This window comes from Elephas maximus, chromosome 1 (genome assembly GCF_024166365.1).
Source record: "Elephas maximus indicus isolate mEleMax1 chromosome 1, mEleMax1 primary haplotype, whole genome shotgun sequence".
In the NCBI taxonomy this organism is placed as follows: Eukaryota; Metazoa; Chordata; class Mammalia; order Proboscidea; family Elephantidae; genus Elephas; species Elephas maximus.
In genome coordinates this window covers 103,239,581-103,262,785 of record NC_064819.1, presented here as the reverse complement: position 1 = coordinate 103,262,785, position 23,205 = coordinate 103,239,581, and the positions used below count along the sequence as shown (strand labels likewise).

The 23,205-nt window shown below is 43.9% G+C and overlaps 1 protein-coding gene across 6 annotated transcripts in view; it reads left to right on the top strand.

The window, feature by feature from the left end:
- KIF6 (kinesin family member 6) overlaps nucleotides 1–23,205 on the top strand; it is a 560,205-nt gene that overhangs the window by 514,329 nt on the left and 22,671 nt on the right. For all 6 annotated transcript variants that reach the window (XM_049891330.1, XM_049891334.1, XM_049891323.1 and 3 more), the window contains 3 exons: nucleotides 7,678–7,762; nucleotides 9,469–9,604; nucleotides 16,616–16,713. In XM_049891330.1, the coding sequence (XP_049747287.1) occupies nucleotides 7,678–7,762; nucleotides 9,469–9,604; nucleotides 16,616–16,713 (319 nt within the window). The remainder of the gene's footprint in view (nucleotides 1–7,677; nucleotides 7,763–9,468; nucleotides 9,605–16,615; nucleotides 16,714–23,205) is intronic.

The window sequence follows — 23,205 nt, the reverse complement described above, 5'->3', positions numbered from 1 at the left end:
TGTGCTGGCTTCCCCAGTATTATGTACTGTCTTACCCTTCACCAAAGTTACCACTTCTCTATTGTCTATTATGCGTTTTTCTATCCCCACCCTCGTAACCATCAAAGATTGTTTCTTTTCTATGTAAACCTTTTCATGAGTTTTTACAGTAATGGTCTTATACAATATTTGTCCTTTTGTGATTGACTTTTTTCACTCAGCATAATGTCCTCCAGATGCATCCATGTTATGTGATGCTTCACAGATTCATCGTTGTTCTTTAGCATTGTGTAATACTCCATTGTGTGTCTATTCCGCAGTTTGTTTATCCGCTCCATAGGGTTTTCAATGGCTGATTTTTCATAAGTAGATTGCCAGGCCTTTCCTTTGAGGTACCTCTAGGTGGATTTAACCTCCAACCTTTTGGTAACAGTCGAGCACATTAACCGTTTGTACCACCCAGGGACTCCCTTTTCCCCATGGTGGCTCCCAGAGATCTGGAATAGGTGGAGAACATGCCAAATTCCAAACACGCACCCTATATAAACCCCTGCAGATCCTGCATTCTCAGTAACTCCTCCATGGAGTACTTGTATTTCAACTTAACTCAAAGCCTTAAGCAGTGTTTCTTAACAAGAAGTGAGGATCAGAATCACCAGGGGACCCTACCTGGCAAATTCTAACTCAGTAAGTCTGGAGTTGGGTCCAATCATCCCGGTGTATTTACAAGGTCCTTAAGTGATTCTGATGTGCACTCCCAGTTGAGAATCATTGAACCAAATAAATGAGATTTTGTACATTTCAGACATCGGATAACTGTGTAGGAAAGTTCTGGCTTGTGTGTGTGTGTGCGTGCGTGTGTGTGTTTGAGAGAAGGGTATGGGGACATGGGAAGAGGGATAATAGCGAGCTCTCCAGTGCCTCTGAAATCATGCCAGGCAGGAGTGGGCCCACATCTTGGCTGGTCTTCCCAGCAAGAGCCCCCTCTTGTCCTTGCCATGCTAGTTCTCAAGCTCCTGAAACTTCAGACACAAGAAGGTCAGCCTGGCACTGTTCTTCCCCTTGGCTTGAAGCTTCAGTTACTGTTGGACTGCTCAGGGCTTCCTCATGTCATGGTGTGGCATTCAGATCTACAGCCACTGAAATGAAACACTCTTTTCTAGCTTTTGTATTCCTTTGGAGAAAGCTGCTTGCCACCCTTACCCCAACCAAATACCAGTGTGACCTCATAGGCCACTCAGGGCTGTGACCTTCCATGCTCCTGTCCCAGCCGGAACCTGTCCTTCAAAGCAGGGCTCCTCTGCCTCCTGGCAGGTGATGTAGAGATTCTGTCCCTGGCCAAAGTCCCAGTGGTGACAGAGACCTACAAAGCCCAAATGCCCTTTACTTACTCCCTCACCCTCTGTTTTTGTTCAGTTGCTTTTGTTTGGCTCCCTTTGAGTTCCCAGCCCCTATTTCTACTGAGGGAGGATTGATAAGCCAAGCCTCAAAAAGCATCAGAAGCTGCCAGCAGCTGTCTCCTGGCCGGGTTACAATGCCTTTCACTAAGCAAACACCACCTTTGGCATCAGGCCTATTAGTTGCCATGACAACATGGATAGCTTGTGTCTTGGGGTATGCAGTGCCCTCATTCTGGCTATCTCAAGGTCCCTTGCCTTAGCTTCCTTTCCCAGGTCCTTTCAACACGCTAGCACCATCCTGGCGCCACCCCACATTAACTATTCTTCAGTTTGGAGTAGCTTTGTTTTGATCAGCAAAAAGACCTCTTGGCATAGCTATTAAAGGAATAGTTCAAGCCATTCCCTCTCTTCAAAATCCTCCAGCTTCTCATCTCTCTCAAAACTGAATCTTTACCATGGCCTACAAGGTCCTACGTGATCTGGCCTCAATGTCTTCACCCACCTCAGCTCCCACCGCTCTTTCTCTTACCAGCACAGTTGTTCCAGGCACACTGACTTTCTTGCTGTCCCTAAGGTGTACCAAGCAGACTCAAACCTCAGGCCCTTTGCCCTCATTGTTATACATTCTGCCCCCCTGATTTCTGTATGCTGTCTCTCCCTTCATTCAGGTCTATGCTCAAATGCCCCTTCCTCAGAGAGACCTCCCCAGTCACCCTATCTATCTTGGTTTCCTAGCGCTGCTATGACAGAAATACCACAAGTAGGTGACTATAAAGAACAGAAATTTATTTTCTCACAGTTCTGGTGGCTGAAAGTCCAAACTGGGGCCTTGGTCTTGTCGATTCCTTCCTTGTAGGTAGCCCCAGGCCATCCTTGGTCCTTGGCTATTCTCACACGGCATCTGTCTTCCCACATATGTCCTTACGTCTCTGTGCCTATGCTACTCCTTATACAGCTCAGAGGTGATTAGGCTTAAGACACACCATACACTGGTATGACCTCAATTGATCGATCACTTTCTTTGCATTAGACTGTGTTATGGAAGGTGGTTACATTACATTAGATTATATCCACAGGCATAGGGATTAGGATTCCTATACATACGTATTTTGAGAAAACCTGGTGGTGTACTGGTTAAGAGCCACAGCTGCTAACCAAAAGGTTGGTAGTTCGAGTCCACCAGGCACTCCTTGGAAACCCTTTGGGGCAGTTTTACTCTGTCCTTTAGGGCTGCTATGAGTCAGAATTGACTCGACAGCTGCACGTTTGGTTTTGGTTTTTTTATACATATTTTGAGGGGACAAAATTCAATCCATAACACTACCTAATGTGGCAGCTGCTTTCTCCGTCTTTTCATGCAGCTTTCTCTTTCCTCATAGCACCTTTCAATCCCTGGCATTATATTATGTACTCAATTTTTTGTTGGTTTAATATCTGTCTTCTCCACTAGAAAGTTCCTGGAACAGGGGCAGGCACATAGTAGACACTTAATGAACATTTGTTAAGTGAGTGAATGCATGACTAGGCCTGGATTCGAAGCCTGGTTCTGCTATATTTGGTAGCTTTGTGGAGATGTGCAAGTCACCTAATTGCCCTGAGCCTCAGCCTCCTTGTCTATAAAATGGACATGATAATACCTGCCAAATAGAGTGGTAAGAATAGATGAAGTGATGCACTGTGACTAGACAGAGAAGGTGCTCCATGAACAGTAGCTGATAATATCTTTCTGTTCTTGCGTCAGCGGCATTCAGAATGTTTTTCCTGCTCTAGGCTCCTGAACACCCTATACATGTCCAGGGCATCTGTAACTCTGTGATCTGCCAGGGGAACCTGTAAGATGTCCAAGGAAAAGACAGCCCTGCAATAGGGCAAGAGCCTCTCTCCTATAAAAGGGCTCAACATTCACGTTGGGGAAGCCACAGCCTTTACAGGGAAAAGAAGTCCACCTCGGTCTTCCTTCCTACCTTCCTTCCATTCATGAAGCCCTTAGAGACCACCTCCACTGGGCAGGCTGAGATGACTGCTGTGTGCAAATCCAGCAGCCTTCCACTGCCAATCTCCAGCAGCCTCCCATGTGGTGTGTGTGGAGCAGGATATCTAGCCACTCACCACAGAGCAGGGATCTCACTGGATTTCTCAGGGCAAAGATGACTTGAAGCACTTACTGATGAAGGTCAAAGACATATGTTTTACACTTGAATGTGAAGAAAATAAAAATCCTCACAACTGGACCAGTAAACAACATCATGATAAATGAAGAAGAAATTGAAGTTGTCAGAATTTCATTCTACTTGGATCCACAATCAACACCCACGTAAGCAGCAGTCACGAAATCAAATGATGTATTGCACTGGGAAATTTTGCTGCAAAAGACCTCTTTAAATTGTTAAAGAGCAAAGATGTCACTTTGATGACTGAGGCATGCCTGACCCCAGCCATGGTCTTTTCAATTGCCTCATATGCATGTGAAAGCTAAAGGAGTATCAAAGGAGAATTGACGCATTTGAAATGTGGTGTTGGTGAAGAATATTGAATATACTGTGGACAGCCAGAAGAACAAATAAATAGGTCTTAGAAGAAATACAACCAGAATGCTCCTTAGAAGCGAGGATAGTGAGACTTAGGCTCACTTACTTTGGACACATCATCGGGAAAGACTAATCCCTAGGAAAGGACATCATGGTTGGTAAAGTGGAGGGTCAGCAAAATCAAGAGGAACCCTCAGTGAGGTGGATTGACACAATAGCCAAAATAATGGAGCTCAAACATACCAACTAGCATGAAGAAGATGGTGCAGGACCAGGAAGGTTGCCATGAGTTGCAGCCAACTGGACGGCAAGTAACAACAACATCCCTGGTGTGGGTCAAAAAGAGTTAAAAGCAGGAAGAAGACTCACAGCCTCATTTTTAACAGGCTAAAATATAATTTGCCCATTTCTGATACTTCAAAGAGGGAAAATATTCTGTACATTTAAAATCATATTGCTATCACTTTGATCTTAAGATACTTCCTCCCGTTTATCGTATCTGACATTTTTCAGGGAGGACAAGGACCAGCAAACATGCACAGCCTTGATTGTAGCTTGTATGTGGAGTCTGAACAAAGCACTGTGGGAAGATACGAAGAGCAGTGGGATCCAGTCCCTGTCCAGAGGGGCTTCCTGTGGGGATTATGGGTAACATGGACAGGCAAGCTGGCTTATTAGGGCCAATAAAATGCACCTGACCAGGCTAGTGTGCTTGTCTTCAGTTGGAAATCTATCTTCTCTATATCTCTTATGTTTAGGTGACAGAGTATGACCCTTGCTCAGTCAGTTTCCAAGTGACACTATTAGGGAGAGAGTGTAACAGATGCCTGGAAGATAAAGAAGTCAGAATCCTGACCTGCTTAACAGTTCAATGCACCAATTCTCCTCCATCTTCCTTTTTCATTGTCCAGCTTTTACACGCACATGACGTGATTGATAAGACCATGGCTGGGGTCAGGCACACCTTAGTCATTAAATTGTTAGCTACTTATCAATAAGTTAGATACCAATTAAAAAAAAAAAAAGGCCCAATTAACAAATTGTCAAGTAAAACAAAAGGAAAAGAATAACAGCATGAAAGAATAAAGACCTCTCAGCAGACTAGACCCCCAATAAATGTGAAGTGTTGCATTTAGGATCAAGAAGACAATCACACTGAAATAGGGTAAGTTTTGATAACCACTCATAAAAAAGTATGAAGGTGTTTAAACAGACCACAGCTTAATAGAGGCCCATCATGACAAAGCCACTGAGAAATAGCAGCAGCGTTGGGAATGCTGCCTGCTATAAAAATTTAGCTCTATCAACCAGAAAAATTGGGGTTCAAATCCCATCTCACCCCAACGTTACTGGCACTAATAAAAAAAACAGAAAATAACAAATGTTGGCAAGTTTGTGGGGAGATTGGAACTTTTATGCACTGCTGGTGGGAATGTAAAATACTATAGCCACTATGGAAAATGATATGTCACCTCCTTAAAAAGCTAGAAATAGAAATATCATATGATCCAGCAATCCCACTCTTAGGAATATATCCTAGAGAAATAAGAGCCGTCACAGAAATAGACATATGCACGCCCACGTTCATTACAGCATTATTCACGATACCAAAAAGATGGAAACAGCACTTAGTGCCCATCAACACATGAATGGATAAACAAGTTTTGGTGCGTACACTCAATGAAATACTACGCAATGATAAAGGACAATGATGAATCTGTGAAACATCTCACAACATGAATGAATCTGGAGGGGATTATGCAGAGTGAAATAAGTCAATCATGGAAGGACAAATATTATGTGAGACCACTATTATAAAAACCCAAGAAAAGGTTTACGCAGAGAAAACAAAAAAATCTTTGGTGGTTACAAGAGGGGAGCAAGTTATCACTAACTAGATAGTAAAAAAAAAAGTAGGCATGTGTTAATTCTGATGAAGGTAAAGACAACACACAATATTGGGAAAGTCAGTGCAAATCGAACAAGGCAAAGTCATAGAAACTTCCCAGATACATCCAAAAACCTTGAGGGACTGAGTTACTGGGGCTGAGGGCTGGGTACCATGGTTTTGGGGGACATCTAGGTCAATTGGCATAACATAGTTCATAAAGAAAATATTATACATCCTACTTTGGTGAGTAGGGTCTAATGTCTTAAAAGCTTGCGAGCAACCATCTAAGATACATCTATTTGTCCCGTCACGTTCAGAGCAAAGGAGAATGAGGAATACCAAAGACACAAGGGAAATATTAGTCCAAAGGACTAACGGACCACATGAACCACAGCCTTCATCAGCCTGAGCCCAGAAGAACCAGATGGTGCCTGGCTACCACCACCAACCGCTCTAATGGGGATCACAATAGAGGGTCCCAGACAAAGCAGGAGAAAAACGTAAAACAAAATTCAAATTCACACACACAAAAAAAAAGACCAGACTTACTAGTCTGACAGAGGCTAAATGGAACCCCTGAGACTATGGCCACCGGACACACTGCTAACTCAGAACCAAAGCTACTCCCGAAGTCCACCTTTCAGCCAAAGATTAGACAGACCTATAAAACACACAACTGCACATGTAAGGAACACGTTTCTTAGTTCAATCAAGTATACAAGACCAAATGGGCAACACCTACCCAAAAGCAAAGACAGAAGGCAAGACGGGAGGGGAAATCTGGACAAATGGACACAGGGAACCCAGGGTGGGAAGGGAAGTGGGAGAGTGCTGACATGTTGTGGGGATTGCAACCAACATCACAAAACAATTTATGTATAAATTTTTGAATGAGGAACTAATTTGCACTGTAAACTTTCACCTAAAATACAATAAAATTAAAAAAAAAAAAAAAAAGAGGGAGAGACTGCGAGGAGGATAAGCAGACCCACCCACTGGCTAGTAAAGTCCCGGCTCCAGATAAACACACCAGCCAGAACGGGCAGTCAGACAGCCATAGCAGCAGCATGGTGACCAGACCGGGGCAGGCGTCAGTGGGAATACAGGATGTAGCCACCAGCTGATCCCTCCTGACAGGTTCAGCCCCCCCAAAGCCTCACCGCCTCCTACAGGCAAGTCTTGCCGGCAGGGCATCTGAGCATGGTTCTCAACTCTGGTTGCTTATTAGCATAATTTGAGGGATAATTTCATAAAATACCATTGCTAAACCCTACCCTAGCCCTATTAAACCAAAATCTTTGGCATTGGGGCCAAACATTGGTGTTTTGTTGTCGTTGTTGTTATTGTTGTTTCTTTTAACTCTCCAAGTATACTAATGTTAAACAAGCTTGAGAACCACTACATTAGAGGCAAGTGAAAAACAGAAGATATGATTTTGAGGCTAGAAAATTCGGCACTTCAACTAATGCAAAGGAAGCTGTGGGACAGTTTAGTGATGGGTTTGTGAAGGGCTCTTTATCAGAGGATGGGAAACGCTGTGTTGCATCTTCCCTGGGGACTCAAAAGGAAACACGTGAATCAATTCTAATAGGATGCGGTAGAGATGTTAAGGAAGACTTCTCTTCCAGTGACAGATACTAGACACTGGGAGGAAAGATAATGATGGAAGCGTTTAGACTCAGGGGCTCTCAGCTGAGTAGAGGTTGCCATCCAGAGGAGGAGACTGAAGCAGGTTCTCATCCAAAAGCCCTGAAAGAGAACTTAAGGGATCCTCTTTCACCTCGGGGTGCATTTTGACTGTCATCTCCCCTAAATATCACACCTTCCCTTTTACCTTTTTTTCCTCTTTGAAATAACCCATGGCATCTCCCTCCTACAGGTATCTCAGAAAACATGGCTGCGCCATCACTGCCAGACCTACTGGAAGAGAAGCTGAGAGCACAACTGGAGGAAGAAAAGAGAAGGTGCCCTTCCTTCTTGGTGCACACACGCTGACCCCAGCCTCGCAGGACTAACCAGGGACCACGTGGACCTGCCCAGGGCGGGGCGGAGTGACCATGTCCTGGCTCAGGGCTAGAGCTACTGGGGGAAGTGGGTCCCACAGCTGGATCCTAAAATAGTAGGAGCAGAAGGTGCTGCCTTTCAACAGGCAGATGTGAAATGCAGGAACCCTGGGCAGGGTGAGGTTGGAATGAAGCAGAAGGCCAAGCCAGGCCCCAAGGAACCTGGATTCACATGTCAGGGAAGGCTTTGGGCTGTTTGTACCCACAACCTGCCCAAGGGCCCAAGAAGCAGCTAGGCTTGTCTACTGCTGCCACCTAGAGGAGTCAAGAAGAATGACCACAGTGCTCTTCCTCATGTCCACACAGCTTTACCCCACTTCCCTCCTGAGTCCCCTCATCTATAAGGAATCATGAAGACATCATACCCTCACGCAGCCATGTAGGGTGCCAAAACAATTTTACTTGCAGAATGAGGAGCATCAAGCATAAACAGGCAGGTAGCTATTACTCATAGACAGAATCTCGCTTAATTCCCCAATCAAGCTTCGTAGTTCATTCGTTCGTTTATGCGTCCAGCAAATGTTTGACATCTCCTTCAGGCCACATGTAGATACTGGAGAAACCAAATAAGTTACCTTCTCTGCCCTCAAGGAGCTAACGATCATTCCAGCACACCCTACGGAGTCTGGCTAGGCATGTACCCTGAGCAAACCACCGCACCCACCCCACTCACACACACCTGCTATCCCAAGACTTGAGGAAACCAAAGGCCCTAACAACTAGTCTCTAGGTCACTCCTGGTGCCTGTGTACTGTGTCGTCTCCTGCCTACATCATCCTCCCAGAATGCCCTGTGGTACCCTCCCAAACACCTGCTGTGGCCCTGCTCTGTGAGTGCACCCACCAGTTGTCTGCTTTCTCCCTCACTCAGTGTATTTTTGTTTCATTCCAACCCATTCTTTTCTGTCCCTTTATTCCAGCTCCATCTTGTCCCTGGGTCCACATTTCCCACCTCAGGAGCATCTCAGAAGCCACATTGTCTCTTCAGCTTGGCTATTTAACTGTTTCCTGTCAGAAAACTTCTGACTCATTGGTGATAGCATTCCCAAAGCCCACATCTGCATTAACAAATATATTGAACTTTTGGTCCTCAGCATGAAGACAAGACTGTTAAAACTGTGGAATTCTAGAGTCAGTCAGCCTGGGTTCAAATTTTGGCTCTTCTGTTTCTTAGCTATCCATGCCTCGGGTTCCAAATCTGTAAAATGGAGATGATAATAATAGCATCTTCTTCACAGGGTTGTGAAGACGATTAAACTAGTTAATATATGTCTAGTATCTAGAACAGTGCCTGCCCCTTAACAAGTGCTCAATAAATGGCAATTATCGTGATCAGGTAAGGGTTTTTATCTCACATGCAGAGCCCCATGGACCTACTGAACAAAAGTGCCTTACTTTGCTTCTCAAACCTAGCAATGTATCCTGGCCTTAGTGAGCTCCTATAGGGCCCCAGACCCCAGAGCACCAGGGCAGCACTGCGAAGTACCTGAGGCACAGGCCATGCAGGCCAGCGGCCAGCTATCCATGAGGCTGACAACCCCTCACTCCCTGGGAGAGACCTTCCTTTCAAAAAAGCAGTATACTAACTTTTCCCCAATTTCACCATAGATATAAAACAATGTTCACTCACCTGAAAGCCCTGAAGGTGGAGATCGAGCACTTGCAGCTGCTCATGGACAAAGCCAAGGTGAAGCTGCAGAAAGAGTTTGAAGCCTGGTGGGCAGAGGAGGCCACCAACCTGCAGGTATGGCCAGCTGTGCCCCTCACTGCCCCAGCATCCTGGTTAGCACAGCTGGAGAGAGGGCCAGCCATGCAATCCCCATGGTTGTTGGCAGAAGGCAGAAGTGGGGTATTCATCCACAGGCCCACATGCTCTCAACCCTGGCTCCTGAACCAAGTAACAAGGAATAAAACAGGTCAGGAGTTCATTGTTTCCTTGCTCGGATGCCTGAAATAACCACTTACATAGACAAAGGTTAGGAGTTGAAGATGTAGCTCCCCAAACCAATGCATTGCCACTGTGGCTTTGTGCATTATTCTTCCAAAAACAAACCAAGCCCGTTGCTATCGAGTCGATTCTCACTCATAGCAACCATATAGGTCAGAGTAGAACTGCCCGATAGAGTTGCCAAGGAGAGCCTGGTGGATTTGAACTGCCGACCTTTTGGTTAGCAGCCGTATCACTTAACCACTATGCCACCAGGGTTTTTGCAGTATTCTTCATTGGTATCATATTCATAACATTTGTTTTCCTTATCTATGTATATTAATTATAGAAAATTTTTAAAATACAGAAAAATGCAGAGAAGAAAGTAAAAATCACCGTAATACCACCACTTAAGGATAACCAATGTTAGTATGTTGGAATATATTATTTTGTTTTTTTCCTGTGCATATATACCCATTTTTTCTTATAAAAATGGAATCATGCTGGACTTGTTGTGAGGTGCCCTTGCATCAGTTCCAACTCATAGCGACCCTATGCACAACAAAACAAAACACTGCCCGGTCCTGAGCCATCCTTACAATTGTTATGCTTGAGTTCATTGTCGCAGCCATTGTGTCAATCCACCTTGTTCAGGGTCTTCCTCTTTTCCGCTGACCCTGTACTTTGCCAAGCATGATGTCCTTCTCCAGGGGCTGATCCCTCCTGACACCATGTCCAAAGTATGTAAGACACAGTCTCGCCATCCTTGCTTCTAAGGAGCTTTCTGGTTGTACTTCTTCTGAGACAGATTTGTTTGTTCTTTTGGCAGTCCATGGTATATTCAATATTCTTCACCAACACCACAATTCAAAGGCGTCAACTCTTCTTCGGTCTTCCTTATTCATTGTCCAGCTTTCACATGCATGTAATGCGATTGAAAACACCATGGCTTGGGTCAGGCACACCTTAGTCTTCAGGGTGACATCTTTACTCTTCAACACTTTAAAGAGGTTCTTTGCAGCAGATTTACCCAATGCAATGTGTCTTTTGATTTCTTGACCGCTGCTTCCATGGCTGTTGATTGTGGATCCAGGTAAAATGAAATCCTTGCTAACTTCAATCTTTTCTCCGCTTATCATGATGTTGCTCATTGGTCCAGTTGTGAGGATTTTTATTTTCTTTATATTGAGGTGCAATCCATACTGAAGACTGTGGTCTTTGGTCTTCATTAGTAAGTGCTTCAAGTCGTCTTCACTTTCAGCAAGCAATATTGTGTCATCTGCATAACGCAGGTTGTTAATGAGTCTTCCTCCAATCCTGATGCCCCGTTCTTCTTCATATAGTCCAGCTTCTCAGATAATTTGCTCAGCATACAGATTGAATAGGTATGGTGAAAGACTACAACGCTGACGCATACCTTTCCTGACTTTAAAACAAACAGTATCCCCTTGTTCTGTCTCTGTCCAAACAACTGCCTCTTGCTCTATGTAAAAGTTCTTCATGAGCACAATTAAGTATTCTGGAATTCCCATTCTTTGCAAAGTTATCCATAATTTGTTATGATCCACACAGTCAAATGCCTTTGCATAGTCAATAAAACACAGGTAAACATCCTTCTGGTATTCTCTGCTTTCAGCCAGGATCCATCTAACATCAGCAATGATATGCCTGGTTCCACGTCCTCTTCTGAAACCAGCCTGAATTTTTGGCAGTTCCCTCTCAATATACTGCTGCAGCCGCTTTTGAATGATCTTCAGCAAAATTTTGCTTGCATGTTATATTAATGACATTGTCCTATAATTTCGACATTCAGCTGGATCACCTTTCTTGGGAATAGGCATAAATATGGATCTTTTCCAGTCAGTTGGCCAGCAAGCTGTCTTCCATATTTCTTGGCATAGATGAGCGAGCGCCTCCAGCGCTGCATCTGTTTGTTGAAACAACTCAATTGATATTCCATCAATTCCTGGAGCCTTGTTTTTCACCAAAGCCTTTAGAGCAGCTTGGACTTCTTCCTTCAGTACCATCAGTTCCTGATCATATGCCACCTCTTAAAACGGTTAAACATCGACTAATTCTTTTTTGGTATAATGACTCTGTGTATTCCTTCCATCTTCTTTTGGTGCTTCCTGCGTCATTTAATATTTTCCCCATAGAATCCTTCACTATTGCAACTCGAGACTTGAATTTTTTCTTCAGTTCTTTCAGCTTGAGAAACACTGAGTGTGTTCTTCCCTTTTGGTTTTCCATCTCTTTGCACATGTCATTATAATACTTTGTCTTCTCAAGACAACCTTTGAAATCTTCCGATCAGTTCTTTTACTTCATCAATTCTTCCTTTTGCTTTAGCTACTCGACATTCAAGAGCAAGTTTCAGAGTCTCCTCTGACATCCATCTTGGTCTTTTCTTTCTTTCCTGTCTTTTCAATGACCTCTTGCTTTCTTCATGGATGATGTCCTTGATGTCATTCCACAACTCGTCTGGTCTTCGGTCACTAGTGTTCAATGAGTCAAATCCATTCTGGAGATGGTCTCTAAATTCAGATGGGATATACTCAAGGTCATATTTTGGCTTTTGTAGACTTGCTCTGATTTTCTTCAGTTTCAGCTTGAACTTGCATATGAGCAATTGATGGTCTGTTCCACAGTCGGCCCCTGGCCTCGTTCTGACTGATGATATTGAGCTTTTCCATCGTCTCTTTCCACAGATGTAGTCAATTTGATTTGTGTGTGTTCCATCTGGCAAGGTCCATGTGTATAGTTGCCGTTTATGTTGGTGAAAGAAGGTATTTGCAATGAAGAAGTCGTTGGTCTTGCAAAATTCTATCATTCGATCTCCAGCATTGTTCTATCACCAAGGCCGTGTTTTCCAACTACTGATCCTTCTTTGTTTCCAACTTTCTCATTCCAATCACCAGTAATTATCAATGCATCTTGATTGCATGTTCAATCAATTTCAGACTGCAGCAGCTGATAAAAATCTTCTATTTCTTCATCTTCAGCCCTAGTGGTTGGTGTGTAAATTTGAATAATAGTCGTATTAACTGGTCTTCCTTGTAGGCGTATGAATATTATCCTGTCACTGACAGCGTTGTACTTCAGGATAGATCTTGAAATGTTCTTTTTGATGATGAATGCAACACCATTTCTCTTCAAGTTGTCATTCCCAGCATAGCAGGCTATATGGTTGTCTGATTCAAAATGGCCAGTGCCAGTCCATTTCAGCTCCCTAAAGCCTAGGATATCAATGTTTATGTGTTCCAATTCATTTTTGACGATATCCAATTTTCCTAGATTCATACTTCATACACTCCAGGTTCCGATTATTAATGGATATTTGCAGCTGTTTCTTCTCGTTTTGAGTCGTGCCACGTCAGCAAATGAAGGTCCCAAAAGCTTTACTCCATCCACATCATTAAGGCCGATTCTACTTTGAGGAGGCAGCTCTTCCCCAGTCATCTTTTGAGTGCCAACCTGGGGGGCTCATCTTCCAGCACTATATCAGACAATGTTCTGCTGCTATTCATAAGGTTTTCACAGGCTAATGCTTTTCAGAAGTAGACTGCCGGGTCCTTCTTCCTAGTCTGTCTTAGTCTGGAAGCTCAGCTGAAACCTGTCTTCCATGGGTGACCCTGCTGGTATCTGAACACCGGTGGCATATCTTCCAGCATCACAGCGACACGCAAGCCCCCATAGTGCAACAAACTGACAGACACGTGGGGGATGCTGGTCTTAAAGTATCATAAATGGCTTTTTTTTTTAATTGTATAATGTGATTATTTTTCCATTTTATTATTTTACAGCATCATTCTAATGTCTCTTAGTGTTCCATGACATGGATATATTTTAATCTACTTAACCAGTCTCCTATCATTAGATACTTAGGGTGTTTCTAATTTTTCACTCAAAATATATTTATATTTTTTACATATTTCCCAGAAAAAATTCTAGAAGTTTCGTATAATATTTTGAAGGCTAAGATAATCTGTTAAGAAGTGTTAGTGTAGAATACCATTTTTGATGGTCCTTATGTAACTCCTCAGCTGTATAGTACAATGGAAGGAATGATAGGCACATAATCATATAATTCATATGGCTGGCAGAACCCTTAGCTTATCTAACAAGCTGATCCCTTCATTTGTTGGATAAGGAGACTGAGAGCCAGGGAAGGTATTTGCCCAAGGACACCCAACCAAACAGTAGTAACCAGTATGCTACCAAATGGCCATGTGGCAGGACAAAAGAGGAGGATATTTGGATAAAGTGAAATACATAGAAATACAAAGAAAACCAATTAAATTGAAATTTAGTTTTCAAAATAGTTTAAAGGCAAGTTATGATATAATAATAAGTACACTATTTTAAACACATTAATTAATAATATCTGGGAGTGGTCCAAGGAGCCCTGGTGGAACAACGGTTAAACGCTCGACTGCTAACCAAAAGGTCAGCAGTTCAAACCCACTAGCTGCTCTGTGGGAGAAAGATGTGGCAGTCAGCTTCCATAAAGATTACAACCTAAGAAACCCTATGGGACAGTTCTACTCTGTCCTGTGGGGTCCGGTGAGGCAGAATAGACTCAATGACAACGGATACCCATTTAAGGGGTAGGAGTGGTCGTCCTAATAATTGCCATAATTTCAAAGTAACGATTTCAAGAATTCTGCAACACTGCAGTGTGTTATAAAAATATATGTGATATCTGTTGGTGACAAAGTTACAGGTATTGCCAATACTACTGTGGTTTGTTGCCTACATTTATTGTTGAAAAAATGCTAAATTTCACTGTCCACTAAATTTCAGGTAGAAGTTAAAAATCAAACCCAAACTTCAACTCATAACAACCCTATTTGATAGAGTAGAACTGCCTTATAGGGTTTCCAAGGCTGTAATCTTTACAGAAGCAGACTGCCGCGTCTTTCTTCCGTGGAGCAGCTGGTGGTTTCGAACCATCGACCATTTGGTTAGCACCTCAGCACTTAACCACTGCACCACCAGGGCTCCTAGGTAGAATTTAGGGAAAATAAATATACAGTTGTTTGCTATCTGAGTTCACAGCGCCCCCTGGATTTTGTCTGTGGACTCCAGGTTAAGAATCCTTCATATGAGTTCATCAGTGAGTGAGTCCTTCAGCCGCAGTAGGTACCCAAAGGAGTTCTGCCACTGCACAGTAGACAAGGGTCACATCCAGGCTAGGCTGACAGAGTCACCTGGTAAAGAAACAACCAGTCCTCATTAGATTCAGACAGCTTATTACTTACACAGACAGTGAAAGCAAGAGTAGCCCAAGGTGCGATTTCTCTGTGTCCCCGCATCACAGGATGACACTGAAATAAAAGGGGCCAGGTGACTGCAACTCAAATGGCAGGACACCCTGTTGCTGAGGAGCTGATTCCATGCTGTAGTGCAGCAACTTTATAGCCTGCAGCTATACCCTGAGTGGGGTGGTGCCAAAGCCTCACACCTCATCAGAACACAGGAGGCGATGAGAACTTTTACGACAGCCTCCTAGGAGGATAGGGAAGCAAGTGAGAAATAGCTTTACAGAAGTTTCTCACAAGCCTCCCCTGCTCTCATGTTCTGGGAGGATCACAGAGCATTCTGCCAGGACTTAAAGATCAGCTGTGATGTAAGCAGGGCTTCGAACCAGTTCAAACTGGTTCAGTCATGGCCAGTGAAGCAAAACCGGAATAGACCTGAACTTTTGCAATTTGGGTGATCCGAGATGATAACCAGAATGGGAAAAATTACAGAACAAAACCCCAGATGGGAGACTCAAAAGAGGCGTAATGAGCCCTTTCAGGGGCCAGATGCATGAGACTGGATTATTGGCAGGATTGTGGAGAGTGACACAGATTAAAAGCAGTGCAGTCAGCTGCCTTCTTTGAGCAGAGCACCACTGTTTCTGACTCTGCTCAAAATCCAAGGGGCAAGAGATTTGGTTGCTATGCAACTTATACACTACCCTTGTTTTCTAAGAGAATGATTAGGTCTCTAGCAGGGTTTCTACTCATAATTTTTCCCATTCCAGCTATCATTCCAGTTGACCCAAATTTTAAAAATTCAGGTCTGTTCCAGTTTCACTTCCTCCGCTATGACTGAACTGGAAAGAACCAGTTCGAAAAGTTGAATTTAAGGCTTGCCTATGAGACTTATAAGGTCCCAGTGTGATGCAAACAGTTTGTGCTCAGCTACTAGCTAAAAGGTTGGAGGTTCAAACCTACCCAGTGGCACCATGGAAGAAAGGCCTAGAGATCTGCTTCTGTAAAGATTATAGACAAGAAAACTCTATGGAGCTCAATTCTAGCCTATAACACATGGGGTTGCTATGGGTTGGAATTGACTCAGTGGCAATGGACTTAGTAGTTTTTTGTTTGTTTTTAGTATGAGACCTATGTGAAGACATGTAAGGTCACCAGGACCCCCTGGTGGAGCTGTTTCAGAGTCGACAGATTTCTCCTGACTCTGGTAGTGTCTGTTTGGGACAAGGACAAACAAAACCAGAAAGGATTTCTAGAAAACCGTCAGATAACATTTTAAACATTTTTTTCTAACCACAAAGAGTAATGCATACCTAATTTGGAAAACTTGGAAAGCATAGAAAAGCACAAAGACTAAATCAAACATTACCTGTAATTCTACCACCCAAAGATAATATTTTAAAGCCCATGATGATGGTCATTACTATGTCTAGATTTATTTTTTCCCAGATGTATTGTATATACCAACTTTTGTAACTGTATTTTCTCCCTTAAGCAATACATCAAGAACATTTTCCCATGTCATTAGATTTAAGCTAACATTAGAAAACTCCTTCTTGGCCAACAGGCAAACTCTCCAGCAGTGAATTCATTTGATCACATAAAGTCATCTCCCCAGACACCTGAATTCCAGCATGAACGCCCCCGGCTTCTCTCTAATAAAAGGTAAGGAAGATCCATGCTCATGGATTGGAAGGCTTAACATAAGTAAGATATCAGTACTACCCAAAACAATCTATAAAGTCACTGCAATCCCCATCAAATTCCAAAGTGCTGAAATGGGAAATCCTCAAATTTATATGGAAGGGCAAGGGTCCCTGAATAGCCAAAGCAATCTTGAAGAAGAATAAAGTAAGAGAAGTCACACTTCCTGGTTTCAAAACATACTATAAAGCTTCAGTAATCAAAACAGCCTCGTACTGGTATAATGATAGACATATAGACCAATGGAATAGAATTGAGAATCCAGAAATATACCCATACATCCACCTCTGGTCAACTGATTTTCGACAAGTGTACTAAGGCCACTAAAGGGGAAAGAAGAAACTCTTTTAATAAATGGTGCTGGGAAAATTGGATTTCCACATGCAGAAGAATGAAACAGATCTATGTCTCATACCATATACAAAAACCAGTTCAAAATGGATCAAGGACCTAAATGTAAGAACTAAAACCATAAAATTCATAGAACAAAGCAGAGGAGTATGCTTATGAGATCTAGTCTTTAACAATGGACTATCAAATATGATACCAAAAGCATGAGCAGCCAAAAGATAAATGGGACCTCATAAAAAAATTAAATAGTTTTGTTCATCAAAGGACTTTATCAACAAAGTGAAGATACAACCTACAGATTGAGAGAAAACTTTGGGGAATCTTGTATCTGATAAGGGTTAAATATCCAAAATACATTTTAAAACTCTTACAGCTTAACAACAAAAAGACAGACAACCCAATCAAAAAAATAGGCAGAGTACTTGAGCAAACATTTCACCAAACAGGATGTACAAACGGCCAACAGGACATGAAAAGATGCTCAACGTCATTAGCCATTTCCAAAACCAAACCAAACCCATTGTCGTCAACTCGATTCCGACTCATAGCGACCCTATAGGGCAGAGTAGAGCTGCCCCGTAGGGTTTCCAAGGCTGTGCACTTTACAGGCAAAGACTGCCACATTTTTCTCCTGTGGAGCACATGTTGGATTCCAGCCACTGACCTTTTAGTTAGTAGCTCAGCCCTTAACCCCTTAGTCACCAGGGCTCCTTTCATTAGCCATTAGGGAAATGCAAATCAAAACCACAATGAGATACCACCTCACCCCCACTAGAATGGCTAAGACCAAAAAACGGAAAATAACAGGTGTTATTGGAGAAACTGGAACCCTCATCCACTGACCGGTGAGAATGTAAAATGGTACAGCTGCTGTGGAAAACATTTTTGCAGTTCCTCAAAAAGCTGAGCATAGAACCATAGGACCCAGCAATCCCAATTCTAGGTATATACCCAAAAGAATTGAAAGCAGAAATGCAAACAGAAACCTATACACCAATGTTCATTGCAGCACTATTCACAATAGCCAAAATGTGGAAACAACCAAGGTGTCCATCGACAGATGAATGGATTAAAAAAATGTGGTAGAGCGATACAATAGAATATTACTCAGCCATAACAAGAAATGAAATCCTGGTACATGCCACAACATGGGTGATCCTTGAAAAAACATTGTGTTGACTGAAATAAGTCAGTTGCAAAAGAATACTGTATGAGCTCACTTATATGAAATAGGCAAATAGAAACTAAAGCTTATTAGTGGTTACCAGGGGCGGAGGGAGAGGGAAAGGGGAGAGATATTGCATAGGGGGCACTAAGTTTATGTTAATGGTGGTGAAATAATTCAGAAAAGGATAGCAATAATGGTTGCACAACTTGAAGAGTGTAACCAGTGTCACTAAATAATACACGTAAACATTGCTGAATCAGAAAATGTTTTATGTATATTTGTACCACCAAAAAAAAAAAAAAAGGTAAAGGAGGGAACTCCACCAACAGTGTTGGGATGACCAGAAAAGGCTCCCTGCCTCTCTCCTCAACCCATTTTTGCTGCTCTAAATATCTTCTTATAGGCTGGTTGGTCAGGGAGGAGAGATCACTTTGACCGTTTAATTAGTTGTAGATGCTCAGGGCAGTGGCTTTCAATCTTGTCTGAGCACATCCTGCTGCAGTACTCCCCTGTACTGCCATGGTAACAAGGGACTGAATGGTACAAGCCCAGTCCCTGCAAGCCACACCCCTGTGTAGGAAGGAGGGCCTGGCAATGGGCAGGGGAGTTGTGTGGGAGAGAGAGGGGACTGAGGAAGAAGGGAGATGGTGGTGGTGGAGCAGGAGGTAGTCAACCTGCCAGGACCCGGGATATCTTTAGTAAGAGGCCTTTTTGTCCTAGCAAGGGTACAAGCGAGATGAGGGCAGCCTCCCATAACTCCATATGAAAATGGCCCAGAGCCAGTTCCCCTCATAAAGGACTCAGCCTCCTCATACAGCCACTTCAGCAAGCAGGTTCCCCCTCACACCATCCATGGTATTGTCTTTCTAACCATGCAAACCCAGGTGGGTGGCAGAGCCAATGGCGCATGCCTCCCACCGTCCTCCATCCTGAGCCACGGTACTAGTATGCCCAACACCAGGGCAGCCCCAGGGCGCCCAGCCTCCATCACCAAGGAGCACTTCTTTGACTGGGGTGGAAGGGGAGTGGCCCTCTCACATTGGAAATGAGAACTGGAGCTTATTAAAAAAAAAAAAAAAAGCCAGCTGGTAGGTACCCTTGATATGGTGTGACGAGACTGGCACGTTACCTCTGTGGTCTTCTCCAAAGCCTCTAACCCAAGTCTGATCATGAGAAAAATACCAGGCAAATCCCAACAGAGGAGCATCCTACAAAATTCCCAGCTAGTGCTCCTCCACACTGTAAGGGTCATCCAAAACAAGGAAAGGCTGAGAAACTGTCACAGCCCAGAGGAGCCAAGGGAGACAGGATGACTAAATGTAATGTGGCATCCTGGATGGGATCCTGGAGCAGAAAAAGGACATTAGGGAAAAACTAAGGGAATCTGAAAAAAGTATGATGTTAGTTGATAATAATGTAGCAATAGTGGCTCATCAGTTATAACAAGTATACTCATGTAAGAATGGGAAGCTGGGTGTGGAGTATATGGCAGCTCTCTGTACTCTCTTTGAAACTTTTCCATAAATCTAAACCTATTCTAAAATTAAAAATCTTATTTGACAAAAAACAAGGCCAACATTGAGCCCTCCACCACCTGGTTGCCATTTTCCTGAGTCTACCCACATCACCCAACCCAGTCCTCAATGCCAGCACCCAGCTCGTATTCTGGTTTTAGGACGCATCTCATTCATGAGCCCCTAAACCGGGAGTCAGCAACTGACAAGGTGTGTTTTGTTTGGTTAACCTGGTGGTTTAAAAGGCAGCGTGACGAGACAGCTATAGCGTTCACGGCAATACAGGCAGCTTAGCATTAGTGCCTTATACCTGGCCCCCTCTGCATTCACTTGGTGTCACGGATTGAATTGTGTTCCCCTAAAAAAGATATTTTAAAAAAGATATGTCCAGTCCTAACTCCCAGTACCTGTGACTGTGACCTTTTTTGGAAAGAGGGGCCTTTGCAGATATAATTAAGATGAAGTCATCCTGGATTTAGGGTGGACCTAAATTTGAGAGAAAGTAGAGGGAGCTTGGACACACAGAGACACCAGGGAGAAAGCCATGTGGAGACAGAGACAGAGATAGAAGAGAGGTGTGCACAAGCCAAGGAAAGCCAAGGCTAGGAAGCAGCATGAAACAGATTCTCCCTCAGAGCCCCTAGAACGCGCCAACCCTGCCAACACCTTGATTTCAAACTTCTAGCCTCCAGAATTATGGCAGAAATAAATTCCTGTTGTTCTAGGCCACCACTTTATGCTACTTTGTTACAGCAGCCCTAGGAAGTGAATATACTTAGGTACCTGCCAAACATCTATGAGCACCTGAGTTTGCAGTCCCAATACACTCACCTCCTTCCCCACACAGAGTCCCCTCCTGGAAATGCCGAGACTCCACGGAGCATGTGTCTTAGTTACCAAATGCTGCTGTAACAGAAATACCACAAGTGGGTGGCTTTAAAAAACAGAAATTTAGTTTTCTCACAGTTCAAGAGGCTAGAAGTCCAATTCATGGCACAGCTCTAGGGGAAGGCTTTCTCTCTGTTAGCTCTGGGGGAAGATCCTTGGCCCCTTCAGCTCCTATAGCCCCAGTGTTGCCTGGTTTCTTGGTGATCTTCACGTGGCCTCCATCTTCCCGCGTTTGTGCTCGCCTGTCTCTGTGTCTGCGGTGCTGCTTACACCTCAAATGTGATTAGGTTTAGGATACACCCTACACTGATACAGCCCCATGAACATAACAAAGGAAACACTATTTCCAAACAGTACGGCATCCACAGGTGTAGTAGTCAGCGTTCCAACACATATTTGGGGGGGGACACAATTCAGTTTGTAACAGCCCGTTTGCAAACCACTTGTCCAGGCCAGCCGAGAGGAAGAGCTTTCCTCAGGTGTGACTCTCTGAGCCTCTTGTCGGCCACACACATGAGCTCTCCTCCCACTTGTGAGGCTCTGAGCCCGTTACTTCTTCCCCAGCCTCTTTTCTGATCTCTTGAGGAGATCCTACTAGTAGAAATATCTGCCCAGCAAATAGGAAGCGGCATCTCTAGTTTTTCTTTTGCTTCAGAGATAATCGAAACATGTTTGTGTGCGTATATGTTGGCTACAGGTGTCAGCAAAGATTCCAGTATACACAACCACTAGATCCAAATTGTCTGTGCTTGCCAAGAGTTCCTTTACCCGAAAGTGCAGAACCTTGGATGTCAAGGACTGCAGCAGATGGGAAAAGCATAGGAACTGTTTCCCAAACCCTGCTCCCAGAGCTCCACCCCAAGCACCTTCAGTGACTGCTGGAAGGAGGGTCTTTGGGGAGATGGCTGTCAGTGGGCCCTGGAGGGCACCTGTGGGAAGTGGGGGCTCTAGTCAGATGCTGTGACCCTCAGTAGAGATAATTGAGTTCCCTGGACAGTGTTCGTTAAGACACCTCAACTGTGTCTGGTCTGCATCCCAAGCCCCTTCCTACACAGTAGTTTGAGTACCAAGATTTATGGATGGGAAGGTTACAATAGACAGGTGAGAGGAAAAGGGTCCCTACTTGAGATTGGAAAGGCAGAGGTCTAGGGACTTCTCTTCTGACAAAGAAGTCATCTGCCATTTGCTTTTGAATGCTGATGGTAAAGAGCCTGTAAAGCTCTACCTGGGGTGAGGCAGGGAGAAGACCATTTCCCAGGTCATCATGGCATCCCCAACACTCTTGAACAGCCAGCAGTGGAGGATTAGTTGTTGGCTTAGTAGCACTGGCTTTCTTCTCACAGCAGGAATGTCCCAACAGTTGTTCAGTTCTGTTATGGGCCAGGTGCTGCACACATGTGCTAAGTAGGTACTATTATTATTATCACCTCCATTTTATAGATGAGAAATCTCAGGCTCAGAGAGGTCAAGTAACTTTCCCAGGGTCACATAGCTAATAAGTGGTGAGACCAGGATTTGAACCCAGGCATGTCAGAGTCTTGCCACTACCCCACACTCCTCACACCAAATTTTTTTTTTTTTAAGAATTAATGACCACCCCTTAGGGACACAGGATGTTTGGCAGTAGTTGGTATTTTCTAGCCCATATCCTGTATTATTTCACACAAACATACTTTCTTTATATTCTTCCAAACATCACATACTCCTGCCTGGGACCTTCACCCTCAATGTGTCCCCACAGTGTGATTTTTCCAAGGGCCAGGGTTGTCAAAGAGCAAAACTGTATTTCCTTAGAAGGCAAACCTCTGGCTGGAAAACTGAAATTTCCCCTTACGGGCCCTCACCATTTTGGGAAAAAACCTGGTGATTGATTTGTTTCCTCCAGGGAAGAAATAGGGGAGTGTTTGCTCTGAGCCCACCAGCCAGAGGGACCACCTCTATAACCACAGCACCAAGGATTTGTTCAAAATTAGTCAGGGCCCATCATCCTAAAATAGCCTGCAGGTCTGCAGAGCCCTATGTCAGTGCATGCTCTCAGCCTTAGTCATTCTGGCTTTTCTTTCTGGTTGTCACCCCTGAAACCTTGCTGCAGTCACCTGAGGACACACAAGGCCCTGGGCTGCTATGTTCACATGCCCCCAGCTCCCCAGCCCCTCCTGCCCAACCCGGGGAAATAAGGCCTGTGGGGAAGGCGGTCATGCTGGAATCCTAAAGAAGATCTGTGAGCCACAGACCCGCCACCATGCACCTTTGAGTCCAATTTTAGTATCTAGAACCTACTGGCTCCTCCCTGTATTCAATTCCCTGGGAGAAGGCAAAACATCCAGTGTATACTTGTTCACTCAGTGAATAAATGAGGCTGTGTTGAGTGAGGGTCTCAAAAGGGATGGCTTTGGGAGGCTCCAAGTGCTCCAGTGTGTGTTAGGCCTTTTCAGTGACTTTCTTGTCCTCAGTCAGCCACCTGACCCTTGCAGCCTGGAGATCTGTGAGGGCAGAGTTCATTACAGTTTATTTGTAGGCAAGGACTGCTGT